Raw genomic sequence first — 14676 nt, 5'->3', positions numbered from 1 at the left:
GATAGTTATTGATTTTTTTAATTGGCCCAAGTTGGGACTGACGAAATTTATTTATTTATAGAATTTATTGAATATTATTTTAAAGATGTTTCAATATAATTGTAGAATAAAATAAATCAAATTACTAATTAAAAAAGGGTTAATTACGCTAAAATTATGAACTTTGGTCGGATTTTCAAACTTTCCATGATTTTTTTTATAGCAAAAAATCCCTGAATTTAATCGTCTGAACAATTTTTCCATGATTTTCAAGAATCCCCATGTTGGCATGGCATTTTTAAGTGACCTGAAATATGACATGGCACCACCGGACGGGAACCAAAACGACGTCTTTTAGTTGGGGGTAAAACGACGTCGTTTTAAGCCCCATCCATGCCTCCTATCCGTAAAACTGATGAGACGTCGTCGGGACTGCTCGCTTGGCGGTGGCAGCCTCAGGTCAGCTACTCGCCGGAGTCAGAGACAACCAGATTCAGCAAGAGAGATGAGAGTTGGACTCGATTTCGAAGAGGAAATAAGACTAGGGCACAAATGAGAGTGGGGAACGCATGGAAACACGGCGATGGCGCCGAAGTTTGAAGGCTGAGGCGGTGGCTACGACTTTAATGGAGAAGCTAGGGCACGAATTGGGGAGGGAAGAATTTCTGGTCAATTTGTGAGGCTGAACACGATGAGGACAACGACCGAGCGATGTCGGGTGGCGGCGCCGCACGAAAGAGGGCGCAAACCCTAGAATTTTTGGGGGAGAGAAGAATTTCTGGAATGGCTCGAGGTCTGTGGTGAACGGTGGCGCGGAAGGTCTGGGGATAAGAAGAATTTCTGGAACGACGCGAGGTCTACGGTGGACGGCGACGGTAGAGGTCTGGAGGAACTCTCAGGAACTCTGTTCTGTCGTCGGGGGCGTTGTGGCTGAGGTTGTGCAGCCGAAACTGCGCGCAGACAACCAGTGTTTCGCCCGCGGTGGAGTTGATGGCTTGTGAGTTGAGATTTTGGAGGTGGAAGTTGTCCATTTTGTTAATCTGCAGGTTCACATTCATGTCCTTGGCGAAGGCGATGGATGTTTGGGGAAGAAGAAGAACAATTCTTTTCAATTTTGCTTTTTTTTAATGTTTTTTTTTATATTATTTTTCATGTGTCAATTTTCGGTCCACATAAGCGTCATGTCAGCTCGTATTGCCTAAGAATTGCCATGTCAGCCCGGAGCTTCACCGAAGGAAAAAATCATGGAGAAATTGTTCAAACGATTAAATTCAGGGAATTTTTGATTAAAAAAAAGTTTATGGAAAGTTTGAAAATTCGATCAAAATTCATGATTTTTCGCGTAATTAACCTATTAAAAAATAAATATAATAATTATTATATCTATATTTTTTATTTTTATCAAATAAGCTAACACTAATTACACGTACAACGTTTGCTATTTCTGTTAATGTTTACAAATAGCACGTTGTATTTTAGGTTTTACTTAATCAAGAAAATATAATTCAAGTTTCTTCTCGATATTAAGAGCATCTGCAATGGAGTTACATGATAGCTTACATGATAGCCTACTTTATGATGGGGGACCACATGATGTAAAGATGCTGCAGTGGGGTTACATGATAGCTTACATGATAGCATTAGTTTTGATTTTTTTCATTTTTCATTTAAGTTTAATATCATAAATTTAAATTCCACAATTTACTTCAAATTTAAATTGCATTAATTTTGAAATCCTAAAAATTACATAAAATTTAATAAAATAAAAACAAATCCTACAAATAACTATTCCGATCCTAGAGGTCCGAAACGTGCCCAAACATGCTCCATCAAATCATATTGGAGCGCGGCGTGCAACTGCCTATCTCGGAGAAGGACATCTCTTTGCACATATTCCTCGAATGAAACTGGGGTTGCTCGACCACTCTCCGTCGAGTCACTGCTAGACGCCCCATGTCCCGCGTCGTCATCTCTCCAATTGGTTGCTCCTTCACCTTCGTCATCGCATGAGCTACACCGTCGGATGAATCAGACGAAGAATCGCGGTCGGATTCCGCCATTTTCGGAAGAAAGAAGATGAAAGCGCTTGAAGGAGGAAGAAGAAGGAAAGAAATTGAAAGAAGAAGGAGAATTGTGGAGTGAAAGTGAGGAAGAAGAAGGAGGAAGATGGATTTATAAAGAGAAGAAAAAAAATTAAAAAAAAAATTCAAACGGTCAAATTTCGGCACAGAAACCGAGGAGTCAAAGCTGCCAATTCATTCAAAATTCGAACTTTTGATTTTTTTTTATATAGACGCGCCTCATTTCGACCGTTTAAAGGGCTACACGATAGAACGTGTAGCCCTCGTGTAAGCTGCGCCCGCAACGCTTACACGATAGTACACTTACACGAGTAAGCAGCTATCGTGTAGGCATTGCGGATGCTCTAATAAGGGAATTTTTTTTTCTCATAATCCCTAAACAATTTCAGAGAAATAACTTATGCTCCTCAGCTCCACTTAATTTGGCATGTATTTCTTTTTCGGGTGTCCTATTTAACTTGACAAATTTCCTTTTCAAATAATCAATTTTCACTACAATAAATATGATATGAACCCATACATTTTTATATTACAATCTTATTTCGTAAATAACTATGTCGAGAAAACTAGGCAAGTGAGGTGTGACTAAGGAAATATATATATTATTCATCAAAAAAGAAAGAGGCAAATATTAAAATAACCATTTTGATATAGCAAAGGTTAATAATAACCATAATTATATATACTTTTACCAAAGTATCCTTGTATTTTATTTATCAATAATTTAAAATAAAATCTTTTTAAAAATATATTTACAAAAATCAAAATATAAAAGAAAAAAAAAAAAAAACTTCCATCGTCTTTCTCTTCTAGTCAGGAGGTCACGCCACTGCTTGCATCACCTCCATCAAGCACCAACATCACCGCCGCCGGAACCTACCGTCGAGCCTTCTTTTATCAATTTCAATACAAAAATCAAAATAAAATCACAGCAGAATAATCGATGGATGTTGAGTTGCAGTTGCAGAAGGAAAAGGGAGTGGGAGAGAGGGGGACTACAACAAGATCGGACGAGTATGATTTCCGATGTAGAGATGAAGGGAAAGAAGAGAACGGGGCGGACTGAAGGTAGCTGCAGAGAAGAAGGGATGGGGGTGGGGGGAGGGAGGGGGATGGGGGAGAGAAGGGCCTACAGGCCTGGGTAATTGGTGAGAGGAGGAAAGGGAAAGAGGAGGGGGAAGGGGTTGGCGCAACTTGGCGGAGAAGTGTCGCCGGCGGTCTGCATAGTTGGCGGATAAGGAGAAGGGGAAGGGGGAAGGGGGCAACGTGGGATTAAATTTAAATTTTTTCTTTTTACAAATTTTTATATAGGAGTATTTCTTTTTCTTTTATATATTTTTACTATAATTTTCATTAAGGATAAAATAGTCAACTAACACAAAAAATTATTTTTACTATAATTTTCATTAAGTAAACTGGTTATTTAGAAGTATTAACACAAAAAGAAATACTTATATTTACAATAAACAGAGATGTATAGGCAATGTGCATATAGATATCTTTAGCAAAGAAAAGTTGTGTAGGCAATTAATTTTTATATTTGTCCGATGTTTTCTGTGAACTGTCCGAATTAGAGATTTTGGCGTGATTTACGGTATCAGCATGTCTCTCTTTCACAACCATAACCAAATATCTCTCTTTCTCCTCATTCTCTTTTTTGTGTATGTGTTCGTTTCTCCAACCCTACAATGGGTTATAGTTTCATCTTGCATATACCATATTAATTAATTTCTCAGTTTAGGAAAATCTAAGCCTGCGATTTCCAGAACATAATCAATCCACAATTTCATATATATCTACATCTACATATAAGGTCCACTCACTTTACCCATTTTCTGATTTTTACTTATATGTATCTTTGTTTGTGCTTTATTCATGAAAATTTTACGTTAATCTGCATGATGTAAAAGGTTGCAGTTTAACTTCCATTTGCACTACATCTTTTCATGTTTATGAGTACATCTATAGTTGTACGCATGCATGCAAAATCAAATTATTTATTAGATTAGATAGAAATGTAATAAGATGTTGTTACATTATTTGAACAATCAATATTTGAGAGATGTGATATATATGTATGTTGATGCAGATAAAGGAGAGCAGAGGCTTAACGTAAAAGGTGGGGACATAAGTCCCTCTCTTTGTTAAAAAGAGAGGGCAGAGGGCAGCTTCTTGAGGTGGGAATTAAAAATAGGATTAGAAAATGGCATCGGTTTGTGGAGATGAGATGGTGGAATGGGAGAATGCAAGTGCACATGAGGAGAAAATCTATGTTGCAGTGAGGGTTAGGCCTCTGAGTGATAGGGAAATCTCAAAGAATGATTTGTCGGATTGGGAGTGCATCAACAACACCACCATCATTTTCAAGAACACTCTTCAAGAACGTTCTCAACTTCCCAGTGCCTACACCTTCGGTAATCTCACAAAACCAAATCAAAAAAGGCAACAAATGAAGAGCTTAATTATATATATTATGTGACTGCAGATAGAGTTTTTGGGGTTAACTCTCCAACAAAGCATGTCTACGAGGAAGCTGCCAAGAAGATTGCACTCTCTGTGCTCAGTGGGATAAACTGTGAGTAGTTAACTTCAATAAATATAAATAGCCTTCAAATATACATTTTGTGATGGGCATGTTTGGAATTTGGTCATCTCCAGCAACTATCTTCGCGTACGGCCAAACAGGCAGTGGAAAGACATTCACTATGTGTGGAATCACAGAATGTGCCATAGCTGATATATACGACTACATACACAAGGTTATTATTTTCATCATCCTATTCTCTTTATACATAAATTCCATACTAATCGCCTCACTTGGTGCATATATATAGCATCATGAGCGAAACTTCGTTCTAAAATTCTCTGCCATGGAGATCTACAATGAAGCAGTGAGGGACCTTCTGCAATCTGATGGCACTCCCCTTAGACTTCTTGATGATCCGGAGGTGAATCTTACTGTCTCTGTTGTTACTCTTTTTTGAATCATCCTTAATGCTTGTTTCTCTGCTGCAGAGAGGGACTATAGTCGATAAGCTTACAGAGGTGACCTTAAAGGACTCGCACCAGCTAAGAGAGTTGTTATCTATTTGTGAAGGTAAGAAAGTAGTCATGACTTGTCACTAGAGTTCATGGATTTACACTTAGCAAGCACCATCTTGTGTGGTTTTTGTTTCAGCTCAAAGGCGAATAGGCGAGACTAATCTCAACGAACTCAGCTCTCGATCTCATCAAATTCTGCGCTTGGTATATACTTTTTGAGTCAGCTTATTTGTGTTATGAGGTTGGGGAGTTGATCGACTAGTTTTCAAATGCTGCAGACTGTTGAAAGTGAAGCTGTTCAGTACATGGGAGTGCCAAGTTCTAGCACTTTAACAGCTTCAGTGGTAAGAAATACTTTCTCATGAACTAATAAAACATCAATTTTGTTATCATAATCACAAAAAATGATAAATAATTCATAACCACGAAAGCTCCTTGACTTCATTTTGCCTTGTATTGACAAACCACGAAGCTTTTTAATAAGGCTAATTCACGTGAATCGAGGGCAAAACAGTAGTTTAAACCATGTTGAGAAGTAGTATTTACTATAATTTTGAGAAGAATAAAATGATTATTTAGATATAGTATTAAGCGTAGTGATAAATGCATGACAGAATTTTGTTGATCTGGCTGGGAGTGAACGTGCTTCTCAAACCAACTCAGCTGGAACACGGCTCAAGGAAGGGTGCCACATAAACCGCAGTCTACTATCCCTTGGAACTGTGATCCGAAAACTAAGGTGATTTGATTTGATTGAATGGGTTGTTTGGTTTGAAGTTTGAGACAGGATTGATAGGTGTTGTGATGCAGCAAAGGAAGAAATGCGCACATCCCATACAGAGACTCGAAGCTGACGCGCATACTGCAGAACTCGCTGGGTGGGAACGCGAGGACTGCTATCATATGCACCATGAGCCCTTCCCACAGCCACGTGGAGCAGTCGAGGAACACCCTTCACTTTGCCAACTGCGCCAAGCAAGTTCACACCAACGCCCAAGTCAATGTGGTCATGTCCGAGAAGGCACTCGTCAAGCAGCTCCAGAAGGAATTAGCCAGGCTAGAGTCTGAGTTGAAGAAGATTCACTCCCACTCCAACCCCGCCCCAACTGCTCTCAAAGAGAAGGAACTTCTCATTCAAAAGATGGATCAACAGATAAAAGAGCTCATTAATCAACGCGATCTCGCTCAGTCTCGCATGGAGAATATGCTGCACCATCAAACCTCAAGATCTTGGAGTCACGACGGAGCTTCCTGGACTGATGAATATCCGGCCTCCGAAGCTTCCGAGCTCATGGATCCCCTCAGGTTGGACGTTGTGTCGCAGTCTGGCAGATACCAACCCAGGATTGCGGATCAGTTCCCCGACAACAACGAAGAGCAGTTCCTGTCCGGTACCATGTCACCCAGAATCTGCATCGACAAGTACTTCGGCCCCGATCCATGCCAAGGATGGGAGAAGATGGCTCAACAGAATTGCACCAATTCAAGAAACTCCCTCTCAAGAAACTCCAACTCCTTGTCAAGTGTTTCTTCGCCACGCAATCTCTCTTCTTCCCCACGCCATCACTTGTCCACTGCTTCCTCTCCACGCACCAGAGAGCGCCTCTCAGGTACTAGTCGTAGCACTAGTAGTAGTCGGCCTTCATCTTTCGTGACTAATTCTTTCTGAAACTGTGTAGGGCGATCTCTTGCTTCCTCAGACTTTATTGCATCTGATCTGAGTCCAAAAACAGATAGGACCAGAAACAGTGTAGGCCGATCTCTTGCTTCCTCAGATTTCAATGCATCTGATCTGAGTCCAAGAACAGATAGGAGCAGAAGCAGTATAGGGCGATCTCTTGCTTCATCAGACTTCAATGCATCTGATCTGAGTCCAAGAACTGATGGGAGCAGACACTGTATAGGGCGATCTCTTGCTTCCTCGGACTTGAATGCATCTGATCTGAGTCCCAAAACAGATAGGACCAGAAACTGTGAAGCAATCCTGGCATCGATCATGAATGCGAGTGAAACACCACCGATTCTAGAGAAGATATCCGGTAAAAAGACACTGGCTGCTTTGCTCAGAGAGAACTCGCGGAGACTCTCTGATGCAAAGATACAGTCTATTACTGATTCTCTAGCCAGACAGGACTCGGAGAGGTTTTCCGACGTTAAGCTGCACTTCATTAGTGATTCTTTATCCGGAGAGGACTCCGGGAGGTTCTCCGATGCAACGATGCAATCTGTTAGTGATTCTCTATCCAGACAGGATTCCGGGAGGCTGTCTGATGCAAGAAGGCAGTCTAACAATGATGCTCTGTCTAGACAGAACTCATCCGATGTAAGAAAACAGTCGAATAGTGCTGTTGCTCTGACAAGACAAAACTCCACAAGGGGAAAATCTATGAGCATTGAGTCCCACCAACCTAAGACAGTGAAGCAACAGGAAACGAACAAGGTGAGTAGTGCTGCACAAGGCAAAGCTAAGAAGGAAAAGACAGCTGAAGAAAGTGCAGGTAGCAAAGCTAAGAAGGAAAAGGCAGTGGAAGAAGGTAAGAGTAAGAAGGATAGGAGGTCAAATGGCGGTGAAGAGATTGCTACACCTACTAAAGCTAAGAAGGAAGAAAGTGATGCAGATTGGAAGGTTGAGTTCGAAAGGCGGAAGCGAGAGATAATCCAACTCTGGGACGAATGCCACATCCCTCTTGTCCATAGGAGCTACTTTTACCTTCTCTTCAAAGGAGATCCATCAGATGCAGTCTACATGGAAGTAGAGCACCGCCGCCTCACCTTCCTCAAAGCTGGAAACAAAGACGCCAAAGATGAGGTCCCTTCAAGGTACGATTCATAGATAGACAGATAGATAGATAGACAGATAGGTCATGCATGCTTTACCAATGGGTTGTTTTGTTTCAACTCAGCCCAAAGGCTCTGCAACGCGAGCGCGAGATGCTGAGCAGGCGGATGCTGAAGAAGCTCACCAACAAGGAGAGGGAAGCTCTATTCCAAAAGTGGGGCATAGAGGTGAAATCAAAGCAGAGGAGGCTGCAGCTGTGCCGTAAGCTGTGGACTGATACCAAAGACATGGATCACGTGAACGAGAGCGCCGCAATCGTGGCCAAACTGGCTGGGCTCAAGGAAGCAGGGCAGGCCCCCAAAGAAATGTTTGGCCTCACCTTAGTCCCCAAACAGACCAACTCCAAGTCATTCAGCTGGAGGCATCCCATTCCTTCCATCATCTGATTTACCCATCAAATGGTTTTGTATTTTTTTTGTTAGGTTTTCGACTACCGTCTGTATATACGATACATTGTTGAGACCCTAACTCCTCTTTCTTATTTCCCTTCCTAATACACTAAAGCTCCACTGCAGTATGTGAATTCATCCTATCATTGCTTCATAACTTACATACAAGTAAGAGGCTCTAACATTATGAATTTAGTCAAAACCATATCTTTATTCAACACTCTTCATGTATGGGGCAATTTTCCATATACATATATTTTTGTATACTTGTCAATTCAGCTCAAAATCTATAAGACTTGACGACATTTAGTTTTTGGGTCATAACTTTCACTAATTCTTATCTTTTCATTTGATCAGTATATTCATGAATTTATTCATGTTATGAAACTCATAGATAGTACGCAGTATTATACAGAGAAACTCGTGTTTAAATATGTGATCCATAATATTATCATAGTTGTTGATCCTTTTGGTACTACTCACAAGTCAAATTTAACATTTTCTTTTGTTCTTTTCCTTTCCTCTTCTTATTCCTCCCTCAACAACTGCCTTCATTTAATTACATTATAAAACATGCCAACTTCTTTCATAAACTTGTTAGCCTGTAAGAAGAATCAAGAATTAGTACCATGCGTTCGTTGGCCTAACGGTAGGTTGTTAATACTCAATGTCTGAGATGCTGGGTTCAAGTCCACCGTCGTGCAATCTTTAAATTTTTTTATTTACTTATGTAATTTACCAACAAAGAAAAATTAGGACCAATAATAATCAACTGTAAGAATATTTATAGCCCAAACGAAATGACCCACCCAACAGCCCGATAGGCTAGCTCGGAATTGAATGTGATGAGCAGTCATTGGCTTTCTTTCGAAAAATTTTATTTTGCATCATTCTAAGTTCAACTCGAACATGTATACAACATGGTTTCACCTATGTACGAAGATGGCAGGAAAATGGAATTTCACCCTCTGTAAATACCATAAGCCTTCATGAAGAGCCAGCAAATTGTACAAAATATCACATGTACACAAAGGTTAGTTTAACAACGGATTTACGATTTGAGAACAGCTCCCTCGACAATTTTCCAGCCTGACTTTGAAAATGACATCTCATACCGCGTTGTATATGTTGTACTATACGAGTCATTATGCTCCGGGTGAGCCCCATCAGTTAACTGTGCAGACTCTTCAAGAGTTGCTTCCACAATAGCACGACGACCATCAACTGACACAGTCACGCTATCAATATTAAGGTTCAGAAGTTGATAATCCCAGAACCAGCCATGCTGAGCAATTTCCATAGCTCTGTCGGTCCAGATCTTTAGCATTTGACCATCCAATACCTAGCACCATAATTCAGTTGCTTTACTCATATAAGGGAGATGCAGTGTGAATTACCAGCTATAATGCACTTATACATGCAACAGGCAGAAGCACAATCCATCATGAAAACTTAAAAATCAGAGCACTTACAAAGATCAGAATTCTAGAGGAAAATGTGGAACTTATAGCGAAATGTGCATCTTTCTATAAATATGTCTAATAATTACTCCCTCCGTCCCGGCCAAGACGCTACATTTGCTTTTCGGCACGGGATTTAAGGAGTTGTAGATTAATGTTTTAAATGTGTAATAATAAAGTGATAAAGTAGGAGAGAGAAAGTAATAAAGTGATAAAGTAAGAAAGAGAAGGTAATAAAGTGATAAAGTAGGAGAGAGAAGGTAATAAAGAAATAATTAATTAGTATTAATTAAGTGTTTAAAATTCCTTATTTTTGCCAAATATAGAAATGTAGCATCTTCGTTGGGACGACCCGAAAAGGAATATATAGCATCTTGGGCGGGACGGAGGGAGTATAAAGAAAGATTCTGCCAAATTTCATTTTGTATGACCGATATCGCATAATATCATTTCATACAAGTGAAGTGATTCGCCCACCTGAAATAATCATTGAAAATTGTAACAGATTATGAATCATCATATGAGTAGATGAAAAGAAGATGCCTCACTCAAGCAATTATTGCAATTTCTGGAGTATGCTTCAGGAGTTTTTCCGACCATATTTATTTATTTTCTAGCCTCTACTTAATGTATAACTAACGGCAGAATCTGATTTTCCATGAGGATTACGAGGATAACATAATCAAATTAAGCTAAGGGCTAAAAGGTACCAGAAGTAGGGGGTTTTACAGAGAAAATAACAATTAAGTCAAAGCCAGGCATGACTGGCTAGTTTCTCACCTCTGATAATTTTTCAAAACAATGATCAGAACCAAGTGCTAGAGACTTGACAGCCTGCCACTTGCGCACCAGATTTTCTGCAAATCTTGCATCCATTCGGGGTACTTCTTCAGAATTTTCAACTAGTGGCCCACCTGAGAATAATATAAATATTTCAAACCACAAAAATTACAGACCAAGAACCATAAATTGGAAGAAATTATGATACATTAATACTCTTCAGTTAAACCACTGTTTAACCAAGGAGAGGATTTCTTTCCAATCATTCTTTCCTGGTTGATTTATTTATTTATATGCCGAGGAGAAGGAGATTTGGGTTCAGGAGCTTCTACTAAAGTAACATAATTAGTAATTACACTAATAAACTGAACCGTACCCACATTGATGACATTAGAAGCGATAGCAGTTGTGCCAGGGTCTTTAAGTAAATCAGAAGAGCCAGTGCGATGTGACAGGAATTTCAACCCCACTAAAGTCGCAAGACCAACCGCCACACCAGCACACGTGATCTTTATAGTTGCATCTTTTATATTGTTAGTAATAATTTCTTGCTGCTGCAGTTCATCAGGACTAGTCATCTCTGGAACTCCAAACCTGTAGGAGTCATCTTGATTAAGATCTATTCCAGTCTCTCCACTCACAACTGGCAGACCATAACTCTTGATATCATTCTTCTGATAAAGTCTGATATTCTTTTCCCCACTGCCAAGAGGAAATACTCTCTGCAGTGCCTGAATGGCACTAACCTTCACACTGTCAAGCACAGCAGTAGCTTCAGCTCCAATCCTCGCTATAGCTGCAGCAGCAGCCAAGGGTGAGCGTCCCTGACCTTCCAGTTTCTCTAAATACCTCAAAACTGTAGGATCGTCATAATAATCTCCAAGCTTGAATATAACATCTTGGGTCTCTCTAAATCTAGGAAATACCACTTCCATCAACCATGTCTCCAATAGTTTGCAGAGCCCAGGGAGGAGATCATCTTCTCTGTTGTCACTAGAGTGTTCAATAACAAAGTTAATTATCGACTGATCTCGATAAGGCGACTCTTCATTATCCAAGCCCAACCATGCACGACATTCATCTACTTCCCCAACAAGAAGAGAGCAAAGACCCCTCTCAAGTGCAAAGTCTATTTCACGATTTTCTCTGGTGCCATAGGCAGATAAGGAGCCCCCACTAGCAGTGATCCTGGTTTGTTGAAGTTGCTGAAAAAGGTTGTCAGCATCTTGAATGAGATGAGGCTTTTTGCTTAAGAAGGCTTGAGAAACTAGAGCAAGGGCCACATTGTATGCTTCAAAACTTTCTGCGGGTATGTTACGTGGTGTGGCAGCAAACAGATCAACCTTACATGAAAAAGAATCATATAAGAACATAAACTGGGACCTGAACATATAATTTGGATAAAGTAAAATAATACCTGCTCTGCTGCAGTCATACGCAGAAAAACCTCATTCATAAAATCTTCACGGGTGAATCCTCCTGCCATGGCAGCTGCTCCCCCTCCACCAACAGACCACAAAACATTTCGCACACCTTGAAGACCCTGTCTTCTTCTTGACTGGTACTCATCACCCAGTGGAAGTGCTAGGAGCTCTATAACACACTTGGGATTGATTTCTTCTAGGGTTTCATCAATCTGTGCTTGCAAATCAGGGGCAAGGTTGCTTGCACCTTCTTCCTGCGTGAAGAAGATTCATATGTATGTATGACACTTGCAAACAAAAAAAAAAGAACTTCACAGTGCAAAGAATTCTGGCCAAATGGATGATAAGATAATAATAATAATAATAATAATAATAATAATAATAATAATAATAATAATAATAATAACAAAAACTGATCCCAGTCCATTTCATAACACGGACAGCCAGAGTGTGCTGAAAATTATATTTTGAACTAGTGAAAAGAATACAAAGTATACGATGATAACAAAATTCTTACCTGCAATAGCTTGAGTGCCATCTCAAGCACTTCACAGCCTCTGATAAAATCAGGAGGTGACAATGCCATGGCATCCCTAGATAAATCAACATAAGCAAGCGCCATTGACAACAAAATGTCTTGCTTGAATGACTTGGGCAACCTCTCTTTCAACAAGCTCTCTCCAATTTGAAGAACCAACTCCGTCTCCCCAGCTTCTTGCAGTACACACAGGGCTCCAGGAACCTAGAATGCCCATCAGGTCAAAATTTAAAGAGGGTATCTAGTTAAAATTTGGATAATGGGAAGTTCAAGAATTAGGACTTGATTTTTGTGAGAGTTGTGTAATACTAGTAAACATCAATGTTTGTTATAGAATTGGGGGATAGTACATATAGACGCCAAATACTAGTAGTATATATTTTAGAAATGTGGGAAATAATTGTTACTATAGATGTATGTTTGTGAACTGAGGTAGAGATTGGATTGTTTTCTATTTCTCTGAATAAATAGATCCCAAAGTTGGGTTTCCTTAAATGTGCTCAATCGAACAAGCTCCAATGTTTCAATTGTAGTGAAAGCAGTGATTTTAAAAACTGTAAGGAAACCACCCAGGTGTTTTTTCATACTCCACAAATATATTGTGAAGTAGTCATCTAATTAGCAATCAATAAATACAAATCCCAAGGAGAAACGTCATGAGAAATAAGAAATAGTATATAATTGTAAACCAGCGGTAACAGTGACCCGATAACAAGGGAGCTCACGTAAACCATCTCACAATGAAAGACCCAAAAAATCTTCGTACAGAAACCAATTATTACTTCCCAAGTGCAGTATGAACACTATCCACAAATTGCTTGTTTCTCGAAAAAAAGGGTTTCTAAAAACATATCTTATTTGGTGAGATTTAATCAAAATGTGTATCAATTTTCTTTTCACATTCCCCAAACTCTATACATCAAGAATTTCCGATATTCGACAATAGTATATACTCCATAAAACAAAATATACGAATGTAGGAATAGAAAATATTACTTCCCCATTTCGCCATCTTCTTAGTAAAGTATTCCAGTAGAAAAAGTCCAATTCACAGCAATTGCAAGCAAAATATATTCACAATTAGCTTTTAAAAGTAACATTTCTAGAAGGAAAACCTTATCCCAGGGCACTTGAGTGAGTATGGTATCAAATTCATCATCAGCGAGCCCCTGATTGTACTCCCTGCGAGAACTGGAGTTAGCAAGGGTCTCACAAGCCGCTTGAAGAATCTGCCGCCGGCTAATCAAAGCGTCGTCGCTGTAACCATATTGCGGCGGCTTCGAAACCCTAGCGTCGTAGGCTCTGCGAATGCCGTCGCCAAGGAAATGTGGCTCCGCTCCCAGAACCCGATAGAAATCTAGCGGCATTGGAACGAGGCGCTCCGGGAGGGAAGGAAGAGGCGGAGGCGGCGCAGAGATTGCGACGTCTGGAGTGTCTGACGGGGAAGGCAGGAATTGGAAGTCGGCGAAGAGGCGATCGGCCCATCTGCTGGTGGTGGGGCCGCCGCTGACGGCGGCGCTAGGTTTAAAGTGAGGTTTTCTGTTGGGTGGAGGTGAGAGGAGGCGACGGGGGTAGGGTGCAATGCTCAGCTGCGTAAGAGCTTCCATTTTTGGGGCAGTGACTCTTACTTACTATACCAATAGATAAACGAAAATGAAATACTCCTGCTATAAATTTTGTTTTTTTAGAACGGTAAAGATTTTTTTACACACCTAGCGAAAAAATTGATTCTTGCTTAAATATTAATTTGGCCGATTTTTTATTATTTAGTTCTAAAATATTATTTTCAAAATTGAGCCAATCGATTTATAGTTATTTTTGAAGGTTATATTTCTAAAATTTTAGATATTTTTCTTTTTTGTTTTCAAAATTATATTATTGATTTATTTCCACTAATTTATAGATTCCCCTAAAAATAATCCTAAATTTGTTTCCACTAGTATTATTTTTTTTTTCAAAAAATATTTTATTTTATTTGTTTCCAAAATAATCCTAGATTTGTAGTTATTTTCAAAAGTTTTATTTCTACGTAAACAAGCTGATAAAACAACGATTTGTGATTTTAAATTTTGAATTTTTTATTTTATTCATGGAAAATAAATCATAGATTTATGATTTATGATTATCTCTATACATTGAGCAAC

General features: G+C 39.5%; 2 protein-coding genes across 4 annotated transcripts; one reads left to right on the top strand and one right to left on the bottom strand.

The window, feature by feature from the left end:
* Positions 1-3702: 3702 nt before the first annotated feature.
* On the top strand, positions 3703-8550 carry LOC131010308 (kinesin-like protein KIN-7E). Its single transcript, XM_057937765.1, has 12 exons — positions 3703-3873; positions 4150-4474; positions 4546-4635; positions 4719-4819; positions 4895-5008; positions 5076-5157; positions 5239-5306; positions 5381-5446; positions 5717-5841; positions 5913-6712; positions 6782-7922; positions 8006-8550. The coding sequence occupies exons 2-12, from the start codon at positions 4264-4266 to the stop codon at positions 8325-8327; spliced, it is 3120 nt and encodes a 1039-aa protein (XP_057793748.1). The 5' UTR covers positions 3703-3873; positions 4150-4263; the 3' UTR covers positions 8328-8550.
* Positions 8551-9191: 641 nt separating this feature from the next.
* LOC131010317 (protein ACCUMULATION AND REPLICATION OF CHLOROPLASTS 6, chloroplastic) lies at positions 9192-14203 on the bottom strand. Of its 3 annotated transcripts, none has more exons than XM_057937778.1 (6): positions 13648-14203; positions 12512-12736; positions 11988-12248; positions 10947-11913; positions 10571-10704; positions 9192-9672 (listed from the first exon to the last, which is right to left on the bottom strand). In XM_057937778.1, exons 1-6 carry the CDS (start codon positions 14137-14139, stop codon positions 9382-9384), a joined length of 2370 nt encoding a protein of 789 aa, XP_057793761.1. In that variant the 5' UTR covers positions 14140-14203; the 3' UTR covers positions 9192-9381. The 3 variants fall into 3 exon arrangements, 2 of the variants coding, with proteins under 2 accessions (XP_057793761.1, XP_057793762.1); XR_009096529.1 differs by having other exon boundaries at positions 9658-9672; positions 10951-11913; positions 13648-14150; XM_057937779.1 differs by lacking the exon at positions 9192-9672 and having other exon boundaries at positions 10052-10704; positions 10951-11913; positions 13648-14177.
* Positions 14204-14676: the final 473 nt, after the last annotated feature.

This window comes from Salvia miltiorrhiza, chromosome 2 (genome assembly GCF_028751815.1).
Source record: "Salvia miltiorrhiza cultivar Shanhuang (shh) chromosome 2, IMPLAD_Smil_shh, whole genome shotgun sequence".
Taxonomy (NCBI): Eukaryota; Viridiplantae; Streptophyta; class Magnoliopsida; order Lamiales; family Lamiaceae; genus Salvia; species Salvia miltiorrhiza.
The sequence above is the reverse complement of the archived record's forward strand: the minus strand, read 5'-3'. Positions and strand labels throughout refer to the sequence as shown.

What these genes read in the sequence shown, in the direction of transcription:
- LOC131010308 (XM_057937765.1), top strand. Translation starts at nt 4,264, where the DNA reads ATGGCATCGGTTTGTGGAGATGAGATGGTGGAATGGGAGAATGCAAGT. An exon ending in GCACTTTAACAGCTTCAGTG is followed by an intron (nt 5,447 to 5,716) that starts GTAAGAAATACT and finishes AATGCATGACAG; the next exon opens with AATTTTGTTGATCTGGCTGG. An exon ending in AAAGATGAGGTCCCTTCAAG is followed by an intron (nt 7,923 to 8,005) that starts GTACGATTCATA and finishes GTTTCAACTCAG; the next exon opens with CCCAAAGGCTCTGCAACGCG.
- LOC131010317 (XM_057937778.1), bottom strand. Translation starts at nt 14,139, where the DNA reads ATGGAAGCTCTTACGCAGCTGAGCATTGCACCCTACCCCCGTCGCCTC. An exon ending in TGGCACTCAAGCTATTGCAG is followed by an intron (nt 12,249 to 12,511) that starts GTAAGAATTTTG and finishes TTCTTCACGCAG; the next exon opens with GAAGAAGGTGCAAGCAACCT. An exon ending in GTATGACTGCAGCAGAGCAG is followed by an intron (nt 11,914 to 11,987) that starts GTATTATTTTAC and finishes TTTTCATGTAAG; the next exon opens with GTTGATCTGTTTGCTGCCAC.